Source organism: Schistocerca nitens, chromosome 5, assembly GCF_023898315.1.
Source record: "Schistocerca nitens isolate TAMUIC-IGC-003100 chromosome 5, iqSchNite1.1, whole genome shotgun sequence".
In the NCBI taxonomy this organism is placed as follows: Eukaryota; Metazoa; Arthropoda; class Insecta; order Orthoptera; family Acrididae; genus Schistocerca; species Schistocerca nitens.
The window spans coordinates 459,422,731-459,442,783 of NC_064618.1; the positions used below are offsets into that span (position 1 = coordinate 459,422,731).

The 20,053-nt window shown below is 44.3% G+C and overlaps 1 protein-coding gene and 1 non-coding gene across 2 annotated transcripts in view; one reads left to right on the forward strand and one right to left on the reverse strand.

Moving 5' to 3' along the window:
* The window catches only part of LOC126259782 (bestrophin-4), a 568,776-nt gene that overhangs the window by 132,844 nt on the left and 415,879 nt on the right, over positions 1 to 20,053 (reverse strand). Inside the window, exon 5 of the mRNA XM_049956790.1 lies at positions 17,056 to 17,294. Coding sequence (XP_049812747.1) covers positions 17,056 to 17,294 — 239 coding nt within the window. The remainder of the gene's footprint in view (positions 1 to 17,055; positions 17,295 to 20,053) is intronic.
* On the forward strand, positions 14,090 to 14,164 carry Trnat-cgu (transfer RNA threonine (anticodon CGU)). The gene has a single exon. It is a non-coding gene; the product is annotated as a tRNA-Thr (tRNA).

Here is a 20,053-nt window from a genome sequence, read left to right on the forward strand (position 1 = left end):
TTATCATGATTTTACAGGAGCTGGGGTGCCTGTTGTTTCGACTACGCTGCAGAAGTTTTGCTGGAGCAGTTACACAGCCTTCATACCGTCTCGATCTGTCCCCAAGAGATTTCTAATTTTTGGAGCCTCAAGAAAGTCATTCGTGGCCGTTGATTTGCTTCGGACGAAGCTGTGCGCGCCTGGGTACAATCATGACTCCATAGGAAACTGCAGACATTATTCCCAAGTAGGCACTGACCGTCTTGCCTCACAGTGGGATAAATGTATTGACAGTTACGGCGATTATTTTTGAAGTAATAACCATCGGCCACAGACAAACGTTCTGTTGTGAAGCGAAGTCAGGGGACGCCCTTGTGTGGTTTGGGGACGGGTGGTGGCTCGTGAAGGTATACTGCTGTCACTTTTGGATCTGGAAGGGAGTACGCACCCCAGGGTGTTGGATCGGTCCTCTTCGGGCAGCTCGATAAGGGCCAAAGAGATAGAATACCACAGACAGACAACACCGCCATCAGAGTGAAGCAAACTATACAATCCTCCGCCATGTTTTTGGAAGTCAGAACAAAGGGGCATGGTATACTATGTCATCAAAAGTATCCGGACAGCTGGCTGAAAATGACTTACAAGTTCGTGGTGCCCTCCATCGGTAATGCTGGAATTCAATATGGTGTTGGCCCACCCTTAGCCTTGATGGCAGCATCGACTCTCACAGGCATACGTTCAGTCAGGTGCTGAAAGGTTTCTTGGGGAATGGCAGCCCATTCTTCACGGAGTGCTGCAACGAGGAGAGGTATCGATGTCGGTCGGTGAGGCCTGGCGTTCCAAAACACCCCAAAGATGTTCTACAGGATTCAGGTTAGGACTTTGTGCAGGCCAGTCCATTACAGGGATGTTACTGTCGCGTAACCACTCCGCCACAGGCCGTGCATTATGAACAGGTGCTCGACTGAGTTGGAAGATGCACTCGCCATCCCCGAATTGCTCTTCAGCAGTGGGAAGCAAGAAGGTGCCTAAAACATCAATGTAGTGCCATGCAAAACAACAAGGCGTGCAAGCTCCCTCCATGAAAAACACGATCACACCATATCACCACAGCCTCCAAATTTTACTGTTGGCACTACACACGCTGGCAGATGACGGTCACCGAGCATTCGCCGTACCCACACCCTGCCATCGGATCGCCACATTCTGTAGCGTGATTCGTCACTCCACAAAGTTTTTCCACTGTTCAATCGTCCAATGTTTACGCTCCTTGCACGAAGCGAGGCGTCGTTTGGCATTTACCGGCGTGATGTGTCTCTTATGAGCAGCCGCTCGACCATGAAATCCAAGTTTTCTCCTCTCCCGCCTAACTGTCATAGTACTTGCAGTGGATCCTGATGCAATTTAGAATTCCTGTGTGGTGGTGTAGATAGATGTCTATTACACAATACGACCTTCAGCTGTCGGCGGTCTCTGGCAGTTAACAGACGAGGTCGGCCTGTACGCTTTTGTGGTGTACGTGTCCCTTCACCTTTCCACTTCAGTATCACATCGGAAACAGTGGACCTAAGGATGTTTAGGAGTGTGGAAATCTCGCGTACAGACGTATGACACAAATGACACCGAATCACCTGACCACATTCTAAGTCCGTGCGTTCCGCGGAGCGCCCCGTTCTGCTCTCTCGCGATGTCGAATGACTACTGAGGTCGCTGATATGGAGTACCTGGCACTAGGTTGGCAGCACAATGCACCTAATACCAAAAACTTATGTTTTTGGGGGTGTCCGGATACTTTTGATCACATAGTGTACGTGATAGTGCGTAAAGAAATTACGAAACCTAAGGTAAAATAATAAATTCACATATTCACGCAAAGTTACACACATGACAGTTCTTTCTGTGCTGATGTATAACAGAAACGAACAAAACCAACAATAGATAGTACTTTTAAACAATACGCACGTAAAGTGAGGTGTATTCTTAGCTTTTGTTCAAAAATGTGTGTGAAATATTATGGGACTTCTCTGCTAAGGTCATCAGTCCCTAAGCTTACACACTACCTAACCTAAATTATCCTAACGGCAAACACAGTCACCCATGCCCAAGGGAGGACTCGAACCTCCGCCGGGACCAGCCTCACAGTCCGCTGCTTCTATGCGTTCGGTTATAAACTGCACGAACTTTAGGCATGATTTCGAAAAAAATTCGGCAACTGCATATCTTACAAGTTTGCGCATGTAATACTTCGCTTTTAAAATAACCACAGAATGGCAAGTGACTAAAATGAGGAAGCCACAACTGCTTTCGACGGGTGTTCGTCGGTAATCGCTCACGTGACTTTCCACATTCGTTAATTTTGACAAGAATCGTCGTATTTCGTTGTTTCCGTATTACAACGTGCGTGTTACGACAGTACGCTGTTTCAGAGCAATGTCACCTCGAAGATTTATCCCAAACATGTCTAGATACGATTTGTTATAATTACATGTCAGTTAAGGATACCTGAACTGCTAAAGTCCTTGGGAGATTCTAAGACGAACGTTAATAATTTTCGAAACTGTCACCGATCGGTGTGATTATGCGTTAGAGATGTGTGATAAAAATGTGTATTTTAAATACGACAGTATGCCATCTTAGGCACTGTATAACATTATAACACTTGATAATGAAATTGTAAAGCCAAAATTATGATCGTATAAATTTAACACTGCAAATTAAAAAAAACAAAAACAAAAGAAAAACCAGTCTAATGGCGGTACTGACTTTCAAGAAATGAAATTTATATTCCTGCATGTCACAAATACTTGGCTGTTTATTTCCGAATATGGTGGGATTTCAGAGAGTGTGAATAGCAAGAAGCTAGAACACGGCTTGAATTGCTGCGAATTAAACGAGCAGCAGTCATATTTATAATCTTATTTACTACAAATATTTAGCTATCATGGAATCCTTAACAACGCTTTCGTAAATATGGCGGTCAAAACAAAGATCGCACCACACACAAGTACACTGACACCACGTGACCGATTTCCGAAGCCAGTTGCACGTGACAGTACTTCCTCGTTTTAGTCACTCGAACACAGTGACTTCGAAAGTACGGCGGATAGTAATAGAACGTGGAACCGCAGGAAGCGCTGGAAATGTGCCACAGCCCGTCTATGTAAACTCTCCCTCTTTGATATGGGCTGTACGGGGAAGACGACTATGGACACTACCTAGTCTCTGTTCTGTTATTTATCTTGACTGCAAAACGACATTAGCTCTGGCGAAAAAAGTGACTACAAAATCACAATATTTCCCCTCGAACTCGGCAACGTGGGATCTGTAGTTTAGTGATTGCACACAGTCAGAGCCGTAAATGAGTGAGACATTATAACGAAACAAAATTCTCTATCACCAGATTTCGGGAGGGGGAAGTGCCCAGTCTTTCGTCCCTTCGCCTACGCCATGAGCGACGCCTCTGAAATTTATTGTAGTTTTAAGAGAGACGTAGTTGATGATCCCCGAAAGACAACTGAATATTTTGAACACTAAGGAAGCGAGGAATTGCTTATTAACACGTGAACCATGCAATGATGTCTGTTGACTGGGCGAGAAAGGTCGTAGTCTTGCAAAAGTCTCCTGTTCGATTACATCGATTTAGGAAAAGAACAGAAAATCTCTACCTGTTGTTGCAGGGGATTCCAGTTCTATTACATTATTTACAAGTACATTATTATAAACATACAACCGATAAGGTTATTTTTAAGGAACCAGTCTCTCCTCATAGTCGGAAGGAACGTTTAAATATAATATTTCATCAAAGTCGCAGTCATTAGAAATGTATGTTCTCAATTTCATTAGAAACGTATGTTCTCATACTTCAATTCGACGTGGGAATGGGAAAGGAAGACAGGGTGATACAGGCCGATAATCTCACAACGTACGTCACTAAAGAGTAAATGAACTTCTGAATAACATATTTTATGGATAATGTGTGCCGTTCGTTTACTTATTTCCTGACAATCACAAAGGCCGGTTCAGACTAAGTAAGACGTAAGACGTAGCACCAATAAAGCTGCAATGTTATCTCTATTTTCACTACCGGCTTCGAGCAGTGATCATTATAAAGTTTACATCGTCTTTAAGACGTGGAAATCTATTGAACCAGAATACTAAATTAGCAACCACGACTCTGTGCGCATTTTAACGACTTAAAGACGATTTACCACGTGGTAGTCAGCGCAAGTAAAAACTAGTATTGAAATAAAGGAAAAAAAAACGGTTGCATCTTCGACTTAACTGTCATGTCTTATATGCAGCGTATAACAGCTACGGATAATTGAACTATTACTTCCATACGGTAATGTGGTAAAAAAGCCTGCAGCAGTACCTAAAGAATGAGGTGCAACGAAGAACTTATGAACGAGCAGTATTCCTGATATTGAAAAGGAAACAGAATAAGTCCACGAAGAAGAGATATATGACAACTATGTGGTGATTTGACACCATTTTAGCTGAACTATTATTTTATTCAAGCTGTTATACAGTTTTAAGGGGTAGAAGAAAGACCAGTGCATAATCTTAACTGAGAACAAGAAAAAGTACCACGGAGGTACCAGTAACCAAAGTTTTTCAGTTTCAAATCAGTCATGATAATCAGAGATCTCCAGAGACAATTTCCTCAAGCAATAATAGACATGTAAACTACGACAGAACTGAATACGGGACGCCGAAAAACTTCAGAAAATTCGAACGCGATGTGCACGTGCACACGCGAGTTTGTCAACGCTTCACAGACATTTTCTTTAAACCGAAAGTACTGTCGTAAAAAGAAACTTCAAAACATTTGTTCCATCTTTGACTGTACTTTCACATACAGCCGTTTACGACGCCTTTGTTCCTGGCCTTATCTCGACAACTTGAATTTGTCTTGGCTCTCGTCATTCCACAATTCTCAGCGCTGTACTTAATTCTGAAGCCACTGATCGTTGATAACTTTGTTATTTAACTACTTCCTGCTCACACATTTTGTTTAGTGCATTGTATTCCAAAATAGTTAACTGGTGCTGCCGCGAGACGTTGGGCTCGTAATGAAAACGAGAGAGAAGATTGCGGTTTTAAGTCCCATCGACAACGGGCTGATCAGAGACTAACGAAGTAAGGCATCGGTCTTGTCCTTTCAAAGGAACTATCCGGGTATGTACCTTGAATGATTCAGAGAACCCACAGGATATCTAAATGTGGATGGCTGGACGGAGATTTGGACTGCTGTTCTTCAGGATTAGCGTCCAGTACGCTAATAATCATTGCCCTATCTTGTTTGGTGAAGTACGAAGTTTGCTCTCTATAAGAAATGGTAGTGCGCTAACGTTCAACTATCATAAAATTAGTCTCCTATAGTATCCCTTCCTTGCTTCGGGGCTACATCTAAGTTCCTAGACAGAAAAACATTCAACCTATATTCTGATCATCTAAGAAGAAAAACATGATTACCATTCTGGGTGTCAGAGTTCCTGAGATTCGTAACTGTTCATGTGAGCGGTGCCTCTGTTACCTTTGTCATTCGTTCCTGAGATTAGTAACTGTTCATGTGAGCGGTGCCTCTGTTACCTTTGTCATTCCTTATGTGAACAGTGTTGGAACGTTGTGCAGATATCCGACGCCACATTGATACCGATATTTGTGTAAATCATCGATCGCGTCACAAACTAACACAGTTACAGTAACTGGACAGAAATGTGTAATCACTAAAAACACAACATTTTACTGTGCCTAACAAAGTGAAGGAAAACCACTGGCTTTAAAAACAGCTTCCAGTCGTCTTCGAATGGATAAATATAGCTCCTTAATGGTTTTCATAGGACTCTTATACAAGTCGTGACAAGTCGTGACAAGTCGTGACAAGTCGTGACAAGTCGTGACAAGTCGTGACAAGTCGTGACGTGACAAGTCGTGACGTGACAAGTCGTGACGTGACAAGTCGTGACGTGACAAGTCGTGACGTGACAAGTCGTGACGTGACAAGTCGTGACGTGACAAGTCGTGACGTGACAAGTCGTGACGTGACAAGTCGTGACGTGACAAGTCGTGACGTGACAAGTCGTGACGTGACAAGTCGTGACGTGACAAGTCGTGACGTGACAAGTCGTGACGTGACAAGTCGTGACGTGACAAGTCGTGACGTGACAAGTCGTGACGTGACAAGTCGTGACTTGACGTGACAAGTCGTGACGTGACAAGTCGTGACGTGACAAGTCGTGACGTGACAAGTCGTGACAAATCATGACGTGACAAGTTGTGACGTCACAAGTCGTGACGTCACAAGTCGTGACGTGACAAGTCGTGACGTGACAAGTCGTGACGTGACAAGTCGTGACGTGACAAGTCGTGACGTGACAAGTCGTGACGTGACAAGTCATGACGTGACAAGTCATGACGTGACAAGTCGTGACGTGACAAGTCGTGACGTGACAAGTCGTGACGTGACAAGTCATGACGTGACAAGTCGTGACGTGACAAGTCGTGACGTGACAAGTCGTGACGTGACAAGTCGTGTCGTGACAAGTCGTGTCGTGACAAGTTCAGGTAACTATGATGGAGGTGGATTGAGAACACGCAGCATTCTCTCCAAAGTAGACCACAAAGGTTCAATAATATTGAGACCTGTTGCCTATGGCAACCAGGGGAGGTACTTCACATACTCGTTGTCAGTAATGCTATCTCGCAGAGTAACCAAGGCGTCCATGGAATACCACAATAAGACAATCCAAATTATCACGGGATCACCGTCCAATTTTCACTCTTTGAACGTGAACACGGGCACAAGCTGGAAACAATGAGACACAAGACTCATCCCATCGAATCACTTCTTGCAATTGCTCCATAGTCCATATGTTATGGCTTTGGCATCACGGTTATCAAAAAAATGGCTCTGAGCACTATGGGACTCAACATCTTAGGTCATAAGTCCCCTAGAACTTAGAACTACTTAAACCTAACTAACCTAAGGACATCACACACACCCATGCCCGAGGCAGGATTCGAACCTGCGACCGTAGCAGTCCCGTGGTTCCGGACTGCAGCGCCAGAACCGCTAGACCACCGCGGCCGGCTTCACGGTTATCTGTTACGGGCTTTTGCATTACTGATGCGCCCTGAAATCCTTTACTTCTGGAGCTCCCTTTGTGTTGTTTTGATGGTGACAGCGTTCGCGATTGCGACATTCAGTTCTGCTGTGACTTTTGCAGCAGTCGTGCACTTATATTTTGTAGAAATCCTCTTCCGTCTATCACGATCACACCACACTCATTTCGTCCACGTTGTGACTTAGTGGATGGTGTTTTTCCGCTTTCCATGTATGTGGTAAAAATGCCAGGTTAGCCGAGAGCGCTAATGCGCTGCTTCCTGGACTCGCGTAGGCGCGCCGGCCCCGGATCGAATCCGCCCGGCGGATTAACGACGACGGCTGGTGTGCCGGCCAGCCTGGATGTGGTTTTTAGGCGGTTTTCCACATCCCCTACGTGAATACCGGGCTGGTCCCCACAAATCGCCTCAGTTACACGGCTCGCACACATTTGAACACTTTCGTACTATCCATGGATTACACTAGTTGCAGACAGATGGGGTACACTAATTCCGTCCAGGGGGATACGGGGTGGTGGCAGGAAGGGCATCTGGCCACCCCTTCCACTAACATTGGCAAATCCGATTAACCATGCCGACCCAGCCTAACTGCGGGAAAAGGCACAAGCGAAAGAAGAAAGAATGTATGCCGTAAAAGTCATCCATACGGTGCCTCTTGAGACACGAAATACTTCGGCTATCTTAGTACAGAAGCACCCACCATGCGAGAACCAACAATCTGCCCACGTCCGAATTCACTTAGTTCCGACATAATGCTCTTACAACAACACTGAAGGGCCAAATAAACTGGTCTAACAATGCGTATTCAAATGCAGAGATATGAAAACAGACAGGATACGGAGCGGTTACTGTTGCTACAATGACAGATTACCAAGATTTAAGTGAGTTTGAACGTGATGTTATTGTCGGCGCACAGCATCTACGAGGTAGCGATGAAGTGCGGATTTACCCGTACGACCATTTCACGTGTGCACCGTGAATATTAGGAATCCGGTAAATCGTCAAATCTCCGACATCGCTGCGGCCGAAAAAGGATCTTGCAAGAACTGAACCGACGACAAATGAAGAGAATCGTTCAACGTGACATATGTGCAACCCTTCAGCAAATTACTGCAAATCTCAATGCTGGGCCATCGACAAGTGTCATCGTGCGAGCCATTTAACGAAACAATCATCGGTGTGGGCTTTCGGAGCCAAAGACCCACTCGTGTAACCTTGATGACTGCACGACACAAAGCTTTACGCCTCGCCTAGGCCCGTCAACAATGACATTGGACTGTTGATGACTGTAAACATGTGGCTGGTCGGACGAGTCTCGCTTCAAGCTGTATCGAACGGATGGACGTGTACGAGTTTGGAGACAACCTCATCAATCCATGGACCCCGCATGTCAGCAGAGGACTGTTCAAGCTGGTGGAGGTTCTGTAATGGTGTAGGGCGTATGCAGTTGAGTGATACGGGGCCCCTGATACGCCTAGATACGATCTAACAGGTGTCACGTACGTAAGCATCCCTTCTGATCACCTGCAACCATTCATGTCCATTGTGCATTCGGACGGACTTGAGCAATTCCAGCAGGCAATGCGACACCCCACACGTCCAGAGTGCTACAGAGTGGCTCCAGGTACACTCTTCTGAGTTTAAAGACTTCCGCTGGCCACCAAACGCCCCAGACATGAACATTAACTGAGCATATCTGGGATGCCTTGCAATGTATTATTCAGAAGAGGTCTCGACCCCCTCGTGCTCTTACGGATTTATGGAAACCCTACATGGCTCATGGCGTCAATTCACTCCAGCACTATTTCTGGCATTAGTCGAGTCCATGCCACGTCATGTTGCGGCACTTCTCCGCGCTTGCGGGGCCCCTACACGATATTAGGCAGATGTACCAGTTTCTTTGGCTCTTCAGTATATAAGAACACTATTCTGACCATGACAGACACTTGCAACGTATTAAGGGCATGTGTCGTTCATGTTCATATACAAGCATTTCTCGCGGTGCTTCTTTTTTTATTTCTCCCCCTTTATGCTTGTTGAGACAAAATTCTTGTTTCAAGCGGTGATCTACTGGGAGGTTAAATTGTTCAACAACAGTAACTTTAAGCATTAATGGTGCATTGAAATGGGTGTTCAAAGGAAGGAGCAGCAGGCTGGCAAGATCCCGTCGATGACGAGATTATAGAGGAAATACAAGCTCAACATCTGGGAAGAAAATCGGCCACGTCCTTTCAAGGTCACCACCTCGGCATTTGAGTTAAGCAGTTTCGGGGAATTGCGGTAAACTACGGTCTGCAAGACTGGATGGGGATCTCCCGGACAGGAAGTCGGTGCCTTACTATTACACCATCTCGCTGGGCGCAGGCACTCCTTGCATAGCGGCTGCGTTACTGCACCGCAGACATCGACATAATTCCTAGTAATAAATTTCTTGGCCTTTGCGTGGTTTACACCAGGCGGCAGTCGGTTGCCTATAAAATATCATGGTAGCATCAGAAACTACAGGCAACTACTGACAACGACGGTGGACATGGTCAGCGAAGTAAACCAGGAGAATTCTAACCTGTGCCTTATAGCATCGTTAACATCTCAATATCTCAGCTGTCTACGGCGCAAATGGAGTTTACTCATGTTACTAGTAGATAAACACAACAGCGCGGCTTTACAGTATACAGATGAATCACCTAAGACTTGCAGCGCGAATATTGCGCGAATGGAAGTGTTGTTAGTGCGGTTTTCACTAAATGGATTGGTAGTCAGAGCGTTCTTATTGTTATCCAATAAACAGATCGTAATAATACTTAGAAAGTATATGTTTTGTGCAAACATACACTTTAAATGGATCACTGCCTACTGACATTGACAATCTAAGAGTAGGGTAAATTAGGATGTCAGTGGTGTTTCTCTCAGGACTCTAGTGGGAGCCATTTACGATTCTGCGTAGAACGTCCTCATTCCTTACCTTATCAGTCCACCTAATTTTCAACATTCGTCTATTCCACCACATCTCAAATGCTTCGATTCTCTTCTGTTCCGGTTTTCCCACAGTCCATGTTTCACTACCATACGAGTACAATGCTGTACTCCAGACGTACATCCTCAGAAATTTCTTCCTCAAATTAAGGCCGGTATTTGATATTAGTAGACTTCTCTTGGCCAGAAATGCCTTTTTTGCATTGCGAGTCTGCTTTTGATGTCCTCCGTGCTCCGTCCGTCATTGATTATTTTACTGCCTAGGTAGCAGAATTCCTTAACTTCATTGACTTCGTGACCATCAATCCTGATGTTACGTTTCTCGCTGTTCTCATTTCTACTACTTCTCATTACCTTCGTCTTTCTCCGATTTACTCGGAAACCATACTGTGTACTCATTCCGTTCAGCAGATCATTTAATTCTTCTTCACTTTCACTCAGGATAGCAATGTCATCAGCGAATCGTATCATTGATATCCTTTCACCTTGTATTTTAAATCCACTCCTGAACCTTTCTTTTATTTCCATCATTGCTTCCTCGATGTACAGACTGAAGAGTAGGGGCGAAAGGCTACAGCCTTGTCTTACACCCTTCTTAATACGAGCACTTCGTTCTTGATCGTCCACTCTTATTATTCCCTCTTGGTTGTCATACATATTGTATATGACCCGTCTCTCCCTATAGCTTACCCCTACTTTTTTCTGAATCTCGAACAGCTTGCACCATTTTATATTGTCGAACACTTTTTCCAGGTCGACAAATCCTATGAAAGTGTCTTGATTTTTCTTTAGCCTTGCTTCCATTATTAGCCGTAACGTCAGAATTGCCTCTCTCGTCCCTTTACTTTTCCTAAAGCCAAACTGATCGTCACCTAGCGCATTCTCAATTTTCTTTTCCATTCTTCTGTATATTATTCTTGTAAGCAGCTTCGATGCATGAGCTGTTAAGCCGATTGTGCGATAATTCTCGCACTTGTCAGCTCTTGCCGTCTTCGGAATTGTGTGGATGATGCTTTTCCGAAAGACAGATGGTATGTCGCCAGACTCTTATATTCTACACACCAACGTGAATAGTCGTTTTGTTGCCACTTCCCGGAATGATTTTAGAAATTCTGATGGAATGTTATCTATCCCTTCTGCCTTATTTGACCGTAAGTCCTCCAAAGCTCTTTTAAATTCCGATTCTAATACTGGATCCCCTATCTCTTTTAAATAGACTCCTGTTTCTTCTTCTATCACATCAGACAAATCTTCACCCTCATAGAGGCTTTCAATGTATTCTTTCCACCTATCTGCTCTCTCCTCTGCATTTAACAGTGGAATTCCCGTTGCACTCTTAATGTTACCACCGTTGCTTTTAATGTCACCAAAGGTTGTTTTGACTTTCCTGTATGCTGAGTCTGTCCTTCCGACAATCATATCTTTTTCGATGTCTTCACATTTTTCCTGCAGACATTTCTTCTTAGCTTCCCTGCACTTCCTATTTATTTCATTCCTCAGCGACTTGTATTTCTGTATTCCTGATTTTCCCGGAACATGTTTGTACTTCCTCCTTTCATCAATCAACTGAAGTATTTCTTCTGTTACCCACGGTTTCTTCTCAGGTACCTTCTTTGTACCTATGTTTTCCTTCCCAACTTCTGTGATGGCCCTTTTTAGAGATGTCCATTCCTCTTCAACTGTACTGCCTACTGCGCTATTCCTTATTGCTGTATCTATAGCGTTAGAGAACTTCAAACGTATCTCGTCATTCCTTAGTACTTCCGTATCCCACTTCTTTGCGTATTGATTCTTCCTGACTAATGTCTTGAACTTCAGCTTACTCTTCATCACTACTATATTGTGATCTGAGTCTATATCTGCTCTTGGGTACGCCTTACAATCCAGTATCTGATTTCGGAATCTCTGTCTGACCATGATGTAATCTAATTGAAATCTTCCCGTATCTCCCGCCCTTTTCCAAGTATACCTCCTCCTCTTGTGATTCTTGAACAGGGTATTCGCTATTACTAGCTGAAACTTGTTACAGAACTCAGTTAGTCTTTCTCCTCTTTCATTCCTCGTCCCAAGCCCATATTCTCCTGTAACCTTTTCTTCTACTCCTTCCCCTACAACTGCATTCCAGTCGCCCATGACTATTAGATTTTCGCCCCCCCCTTTACATACTGCATTACCCTTTCAATATCCTCATACACTTTCTCTATCTGTTCATCTTCAGCTTGCGACGTCGGCATGTATACCTGAACTATCGTTGTCGGTGTTGGTCTGCTATCGATTCTGATTAGAACAACACGGTCACTGAACTGTTCACAGTAACACACCCTCTGCCCTACCTTCCTATTCATAACGAATCCTACACCTGTTATACCATTTTCTGCTGCTGTTGATATTACCCGATACTCATCTGACCAGAAATCCTTGTCTTCCTTCCACTTCACTTCACTGACCCCTACTATATCTAGATTGAGCATTTCCATTTCCCTTTTCAGATTTTCTAGTTTCCCTACCACGTTCAAGCTTCTGACATTCCACTCCCCGACTCGTAGAACGTTATCCTTTCGTTGATTATTCAATCTTTTTCTCATGGTAACCTCCCCCTTGGCAGTCCCCTCCCGGAGATCCGTATGGGGGACTATTCCGGAATCTTTTGCCAATGGAGAGATCATCATGACACTTCTTCAATTACAGGCCACATGTCCTGTGGATACACGTTACGTGTCTTTAATGCAGTGGTTTCCATTGCCTTCTGCATCCTCATGTCGTTGATCATTGCTGATTCTTCCGCCTTTAGGGGCAATTTCCCACCCCTAGGACAAGAGAGTGCCCTGAACCTCTATCCGCTCCTCCGCCCTCTTTGACAAGGCCGTTGGCAGAATGAGGCTGACTTCTTATGCCGGAAGTCTTCGGCCGCTAGCTAAGATGTTATGTTCCCTTACAGTGTGCTGCTGTATTCCAAGAGGGCACTGCGACCTTGCTAGTCAGTGTGTGGCAGTCCAAGCAGGTCGTGAGTGAACGATAGGAGTTACCAATACAGAAAAGGACGACATGCTTATGGTGTATGGAGAGTGTAGAAAGAATGCAGTTCGTTTTTGTACGGTGTATGCGGCAAGGTATCCCAATAGATGTCAACCATCTCTGCAGTTATTTATCAGCCTCTTCGGTTACTTACGTGAAAGTGGTAGTGGAACATCTAGACGACGTAACAGAAGGAAGCAAGTGACGACAGAAGATGGGGAAATTAATGTTGATCCGCACGTTAGCTCCTGCGCAATCGCACGAGGAAGTTGCACGTGTCAAGCAAGTATTCTACGTGAAACTTCCTGGCAGATTAAAACTGTGTGCCCGACCGAGACTCGAACTCGGGACCTTTGCCTTTCGCGGGCAAGTGCTCTACCAACTGAGCTACCGAAGCACGACTCACGCCCGGTACTCACAGCTTTACTTCTGCCAGTTCCTCGTCTCCTACCTTCCAAACTTTACAGAAGCTCTCCTGCGAAACTTGCAGAACTAGCACTCCTGAAAGAAAGGATATTGCGGAGACATGGCTTAGCCACAGCCTGGGGGATGTTTCCAGAATGAGATTTTCACTCTGCAGCGGAGTGTGCGCTGATATGAAACTTCCTGGCAGATTAAAACTGTGTGCCCGACCGAGACTCGAACTCGGGACCTGGTACTGGCAGAAGTAAAGCTGTGAGTACCGGGCGTGAGTCGTGCTTCGGTAGCTCAGTTGGTAGAGCACTTGCCCGCGAAAGGCAAAGGTCCCGAGTTCGAGTCTCGGTCGGGCACACAGTTTTAATCTGCCAGGAAGTTTCATATCAGCGCACACTCCGCTGCAGAGTGAAAATCTCATTCTGGAAACATCCCCCAGGCTGTGGCTAAGCCATGTCTCCGCAATATCCTTTCTTTCAGGAGTGCTAGTTCTGCAAGTTTCGCAGGAGAGCTTCTGTAAAGTTTGGAAGGTAGGAGACGAGGTACTGGCAGAAGTAAAGCTGTGAGTACCGGGCGTGAGTCGTGCTTCGGTAGCTCAGTTGGTAGAGCACTTGCCCGCGTAAGGCAAAGGTCCCGAGTTCGAGTCTCGGTCGGGCACACAGTTTTAATCTGCCAGGAAGTTTCATATCAGCGCACACTCCGCTGCAGAGTGAAAATCTCATTCAAGTATTCTACGTATTCTCTATCGACATAGGTTCCATCCCTATCGCATCTCTTTCCATCAAAAGCTGCATGGAAACGACTATGAGAATCGTGTTAATTTCTGTACATTGGCATTAAGACAGGATACTCCAAATGTATCACGTATCTTGTTTAGTGATGAAGCCAGATTTACCATTCATGGCCTGGTAAACCAAGATGGTTAGAAACGAATGTGCTTAAAACTTCAATATTAAAAAGAGGTAAAATCGATCTTCCTTAATCTTGTACTCGCTCTCCCATCTCGCAATATCATTCACGTTCACCCATACATTCACACCACTGTTAAAGATACTGTGAATTTTGACAGATAATCGAAAATTTTCTATGGATAATACAAGAAGGACGCCAAAATAATGATGGAGGGGTATGCGGCTGGTTGATCACTTACAGACAACATGCATGAATCAGTCACCCTGATTACACATTAAAAATTCCTCCATAATATTTTATGCAGCCCGTCACACGTTTGACAGCATGTTAAGTTGTACTGCACTCTCCTCATCTTCAGCTAAAACAGAGGGAAGGGCTGAATGTTAATTAGCCGCTGCCCTCTTGTCGGAATACAAAACACAGTCAGCAAAGATGTGGTGCAAAGTGCTCTGCATGCTACAAGCACTTCACACTGGAGGGTGTTCTCGCTGGAGCAAGAAACCATATGTCGTCAGACTGCGCCCTGTATGTATGTATGTATGTATGTATGTATCACATCTCCTCCTAACCCACTGTACCGTTTTCAACTATGTACGCCTATCACTTACTGTCTTGAGAAAAACAATGCGGGGGTAACAACCACCTACTTGTGAAAGTGGCGGGGATGGGGGCGGATAGGTAATGTAGAGCCTGACGCGCGAATTTGCAAATTTTACTCACTCGTTGTTTGAGAATGAGAGTACTTACTGACGTGCAACAATCTTTACACACATTTTCAAATCTTTAGCAAACTTTCTGGTTGCATGCCTCACAAAATGATTAAAGGAAAAACGCTTATCGCTTACTACATTTTTGCTGTTCATGCAGTACAATTGCTGCATAAGGTATGACATTTTGATTTATTACTTTTTTTATTATTACCTGCTTTCACGGCATATTTTGCAGACAGTATTTGCATATACTACTAAATTTTCTTGCATAATTTTACTGTATACGACACATAGTTCAGGAAATATGAGGTCATAAACACTGAGGTGCATAAAAGACTGCCGTATCACGCATGACGCTTTAATTTATTACGTCTTTACTACTAATTTCATTCGCAACACATTTCGCAACAGTATAAAAATATACCTGGTGATCAAAAAGTCAGTATAAATTTGAAAACTGAATAAATAACGGAATAATGTAGATAGAGAGATACAAATTGACACACATGCTTGGAATGACAGGGGGTTTTATTAGAACCAAAAAAATACAAACGTTCAAAAAATGTCCGACAGATGGCGCTTCATCTGATCAGCATAGCAATAATTAGCATAACAAAATAAGACAAAGCAAAGATGATGTTCTTTACAGGAAACGCTCAATATGTCCATCATCATTCCTCAACAATAGCTGTAGTCGAGGAATAATGTTGTGAACAGCACTGTAAAGCATGTCCGGAGTTATGGTGAGGCATTGGCGTCGGGTGTTGTCTTTCAGCATCCCTAGAGATGTCGGTCGATCACGATACACTTGCGACTTCAGGTAACCCCAAAGCCAATAATCGCACGGACTGAGGTCTGGGAACCTGGGAGGCCAAGCATGACGAAAGTGGCGGCTGAGCACACGATCATCACCAAACGACGCGCGCAAGAGATCTTTCACGCGTCTAGCAATACTTACTTTTTTTTCCCTTGGTTCTAATAAAACCCCACGTCATTCCAAGCATGTGTGTCAATTTTTACTTCTCTATCTACATTATTCTGTGGTTTATTAAGTTTTCAAATTTATGCTGACTTTTTGATCGCCCGGTATATCTGGAAATTTACAGCATTGTACGGCTCTTTGTTCAGGAGATATGACGTCCTGGAGATTCAGCTGCAGGGCAAAATTCGCTACAAATACATGTGAAATAAGTGTGAAATGTATAAAAATGTATGTGGTATGTGTGTACTCCGGCAAAGTTGCGGATAAAAAGCTCCTTCTAAACCCTGGATAGATTTCTAGTAAACGTGGTACACATGTTACTATCTGGAAAGAAATGCCGTGGGGACCAGTACCAGCAACCACCTATTAGAGTGGGGGTGATAATGCAGAGAGAGAAGGGGGAGGAAGGTATGGACAGACAGAGAGGAGGAAGGAGGACATGGAGACAGATACGAGGGAGGAGGAGGTGGAGACAGTGAGGTGGAGGGGAACATAGACAGAGAAAGGGAAGAGGAGAAGATAGAGGGGGCAGAGAAGCAGACAGACAGACGAAGGAAAGAGGAGGAGATTTACTTGGGGAGGGGGAAGGAGGAGATGGACAGAGGAGGCTGGAGCCGATGGACAGAGTGGGGTGGTGAAGATATACAGACAGAGGGGGGAGTAGCAGATTGACAGAGAAAACGATAGAATGAGATGATTAGGGGAGGGGGGGGGTGGACAGAGAGAGCAAGAAGGAGGTGGACAGAGAGAGCGGGAGAAGGAGATGGACAGAGACGAGAGGTAAGGAGGAGATGGACTAATGGAATGGAAATAAATACATGCCCAGGTAATGCTGGATACTTTGTTCTATTGTAAGAGTGAACAAGCGTTAGAAAGCAGTAAATGAGCACGTTATTCGTAGGATACAGAGAGAGAGAGAGAGAGAGAGAGAGAGAGAGAGTGGACCTGCGTGTAGACGAGCGGCACGCAGACGGTGTCGTATCCGATGAGCGAGCCGAGCCGGCGCCGGATGTCGGAGAGCTCGACCAGCATGGACTGGACGACGTGGTCGCTGGTGACGAGCGCCTCGCGCCGCGCCCGGTTGATGATGTTGGTCGCCCAGATGAGCGGCATCCAGTACTTGGACATGTCCGACTTCTCGTCCATCATCTCGAAGATCTTCTTCTCGCTGTCCATCATCAGGCCTGCAACACACCGCAACACGCGTTCTCCATCAGCACGGCTGTCCTAGCTGTGGTTCCACGATTCGTGTGCGTCTGTCTATGTACGCTTATCACCCTTCCCTTGGAAGTATTAGCCTGGTTCAAAAATCCAGTCCAAAACGGACGGCAGCCATTTAATGTAAATCCATACAAATACATAAATGGATGTACATGTATGTATGTATGTATGTATGTATGTATATTTCACATCTCCTCTTAAGCCACTGGACCGATTTCACCCAAACTTGGTACATATATCACTTAATGTTTGGAAAGAATCGCAATGGGGAAAAGACCCATCCATCTCTCAAAGGGTGGGGGTGAAAAAGTAGTGTAGCCCATATCGAAAGAATACCTATACTTTAGTCATCCACTATTTGAGAATGAGAGCACTTGGAGACTCGCAACTGAATTTACACATAATTTCAAACTTTTAAGAAACTTTTTCTAGCTGACGACCCCCACAAAATGATGATATGAAAAAAAAGTTTATCGCTTTCTACAGTTTCACTGTTCACGCAGTGAAACTGCCACTTGAAACATGAGATTTTTATTTATTAATTCTTTACTACCATTCCTGAAACATTTTGCAGACAGTATTCACATACACCACTGAAGGTATCAGAAAAATTACATCACTGCACGACACTAAGTTCAGGAGATATGACGTCAAACACTGAATGCGCGAAAAACAATCGCATGAGACAAGTCGTTTACATTTATTACTTCGTTACTATTAGCTCCGTTCGCAACACTTTTCACAAACAGTATCCACATACGCCTCTGAATGTAAATATATAAATATATCACTGTACGGCACAGAGTACATGAGCTATGACGTCATAAACACTCAGATGCGTGAGAAACTGCCGCATCATGCACGACGTTTTGATTTGTTTCTTCTTTACTATTAACTCTCCTCACAACACATTTCACAGATAGTAGGCACATATGCCACTGGATTTACCTCCGAAATTACATCATTTTACAGATCATAGCTCAAGGATTACGACGTCATTAACATTGAGTTCCGTGAAAATGAAACTGCACTGCGAAATGCGCTAGACATATAGGTGAAATATGCGTACATATACGTGTGAAATATGTTAAGTACATGTGAAATATATTTGACATTTGTGTATGCGAGCAAAGCCATGGGTAAAAAGCTCATTCGAAACCCCAGAAACGATTTCAATCAAATTTGGTGCACAAAGTAGTTACAATCTGGAAAGCAATACTGAAGGGTAAGAACCACCAGCCTCCTATTGCGGTGAGTGTGATAACGTGGACAGAGAAGGGAGGGCGAGGAGATGAACAGATAGCAAGGAGGAAGTAAGAGACAGGCACAGAAAGGAGGAGGGGGAACTGGACAGAGAAAGAGGAGGGGGAGTTGGACAGAGAAAGGAGAGGTGGGAGATGGATAGAGAAATGAGGAAGAGGAGGTTGAACAGAGAAAGGAGAGCTGGAAGGATGGACTGGGGGGAGATAGACAGAGGAAGGAAAGGGGGGTGAAATGGACAGAGGAAGGAGAGGGGGGGGGAATAGAGGAAGGAGAGGGGGAGATGGACAGAGGAAGGAGAGGGGGGAGATGGACAGAGGAAGGAGAGGGGGGAGATGGACAGAGAGAGGGGGAGGAGGAGATAACAGAGGGGTGTAGGGAGGGAGAAAGAGGAGATGGACTAATAGAAGATTAGAATAAAATAACACTATTACTGGGACGTACTCATTAAGCAAATAATACATTCGACGCTGGACCGTATTAAACTTTGAATAGGAAAGGATACGCCAAAAGAGAAGCGTGTTTCATCGTTGACCTCGTTTTATGATAACAGAGAGATATCTAGGCAAATTCAGAGTTTCGTCTCGCAACCTACGCTAATGAGCTCCATGGAGCATGTTGTGGTTTCTGTGCCACCGTACGCAACAGAAGAGGCTCGAAGCGAAACTTATAGAGCACTTATCAAAGCGTCAATGCTAGAATCAAACATCTCCGAGAGACAACGACCAGCATTAAGATATCTGTGGGAGGACAAGCAAACTGTAGTTCTGTCAGCCGACAAGGCCAATGCATCGGTCGTAGTGTCACGTGCGGACTACAAAATGATTTTCTATTGTTTCAATGGCGTTTCATACAGACAGGTGGATGTCGCTCCTACGAATAAAATCTATAAGAAGGTAATTTCCTTTGAATCACTTACCGTAATTTTTCGGCTTAGTAACGGCATTGCAGTAGGACGAGACCGCAGAAAATGACGTGCTAAGCAAAAGCACTTGAACCAGCTAACATTATGACGACGATCTTGTGAAAAATTTGTTACGTAACGTTTCAGGGACTGTAAGAGGCTGGCAATATCCAACAGAAAATAATATTTTTGAAAGTATAGGTCGAGTGGAAGCAAGAAATTCATAGCTAGCTGATAAAACCGAGACCCTAAACACATTGTCACTTGGGTGAAAAGAGGGCTATTGTGATCGAAAAAAATGGGAAAATTAGATGAATTACACAGACAACTAGGTAGCCCATATACAAAAACAAGAAAGACTTATTATGGGCACGCATTTATTTGTTGTTGTTCATACAAAAAAAAATATATTTTGAACCGTTCATCTGCAACCAAAATAATGAGGTCTATCTAACCTCAGCTGACGTACTAGAAAATCGAAGTGTGTGAGGAAAGATTAATAAACAAAGAGTCCAAAAAACATGTTCAAATGTGTGTGAAATCTTATGGGACTTAACT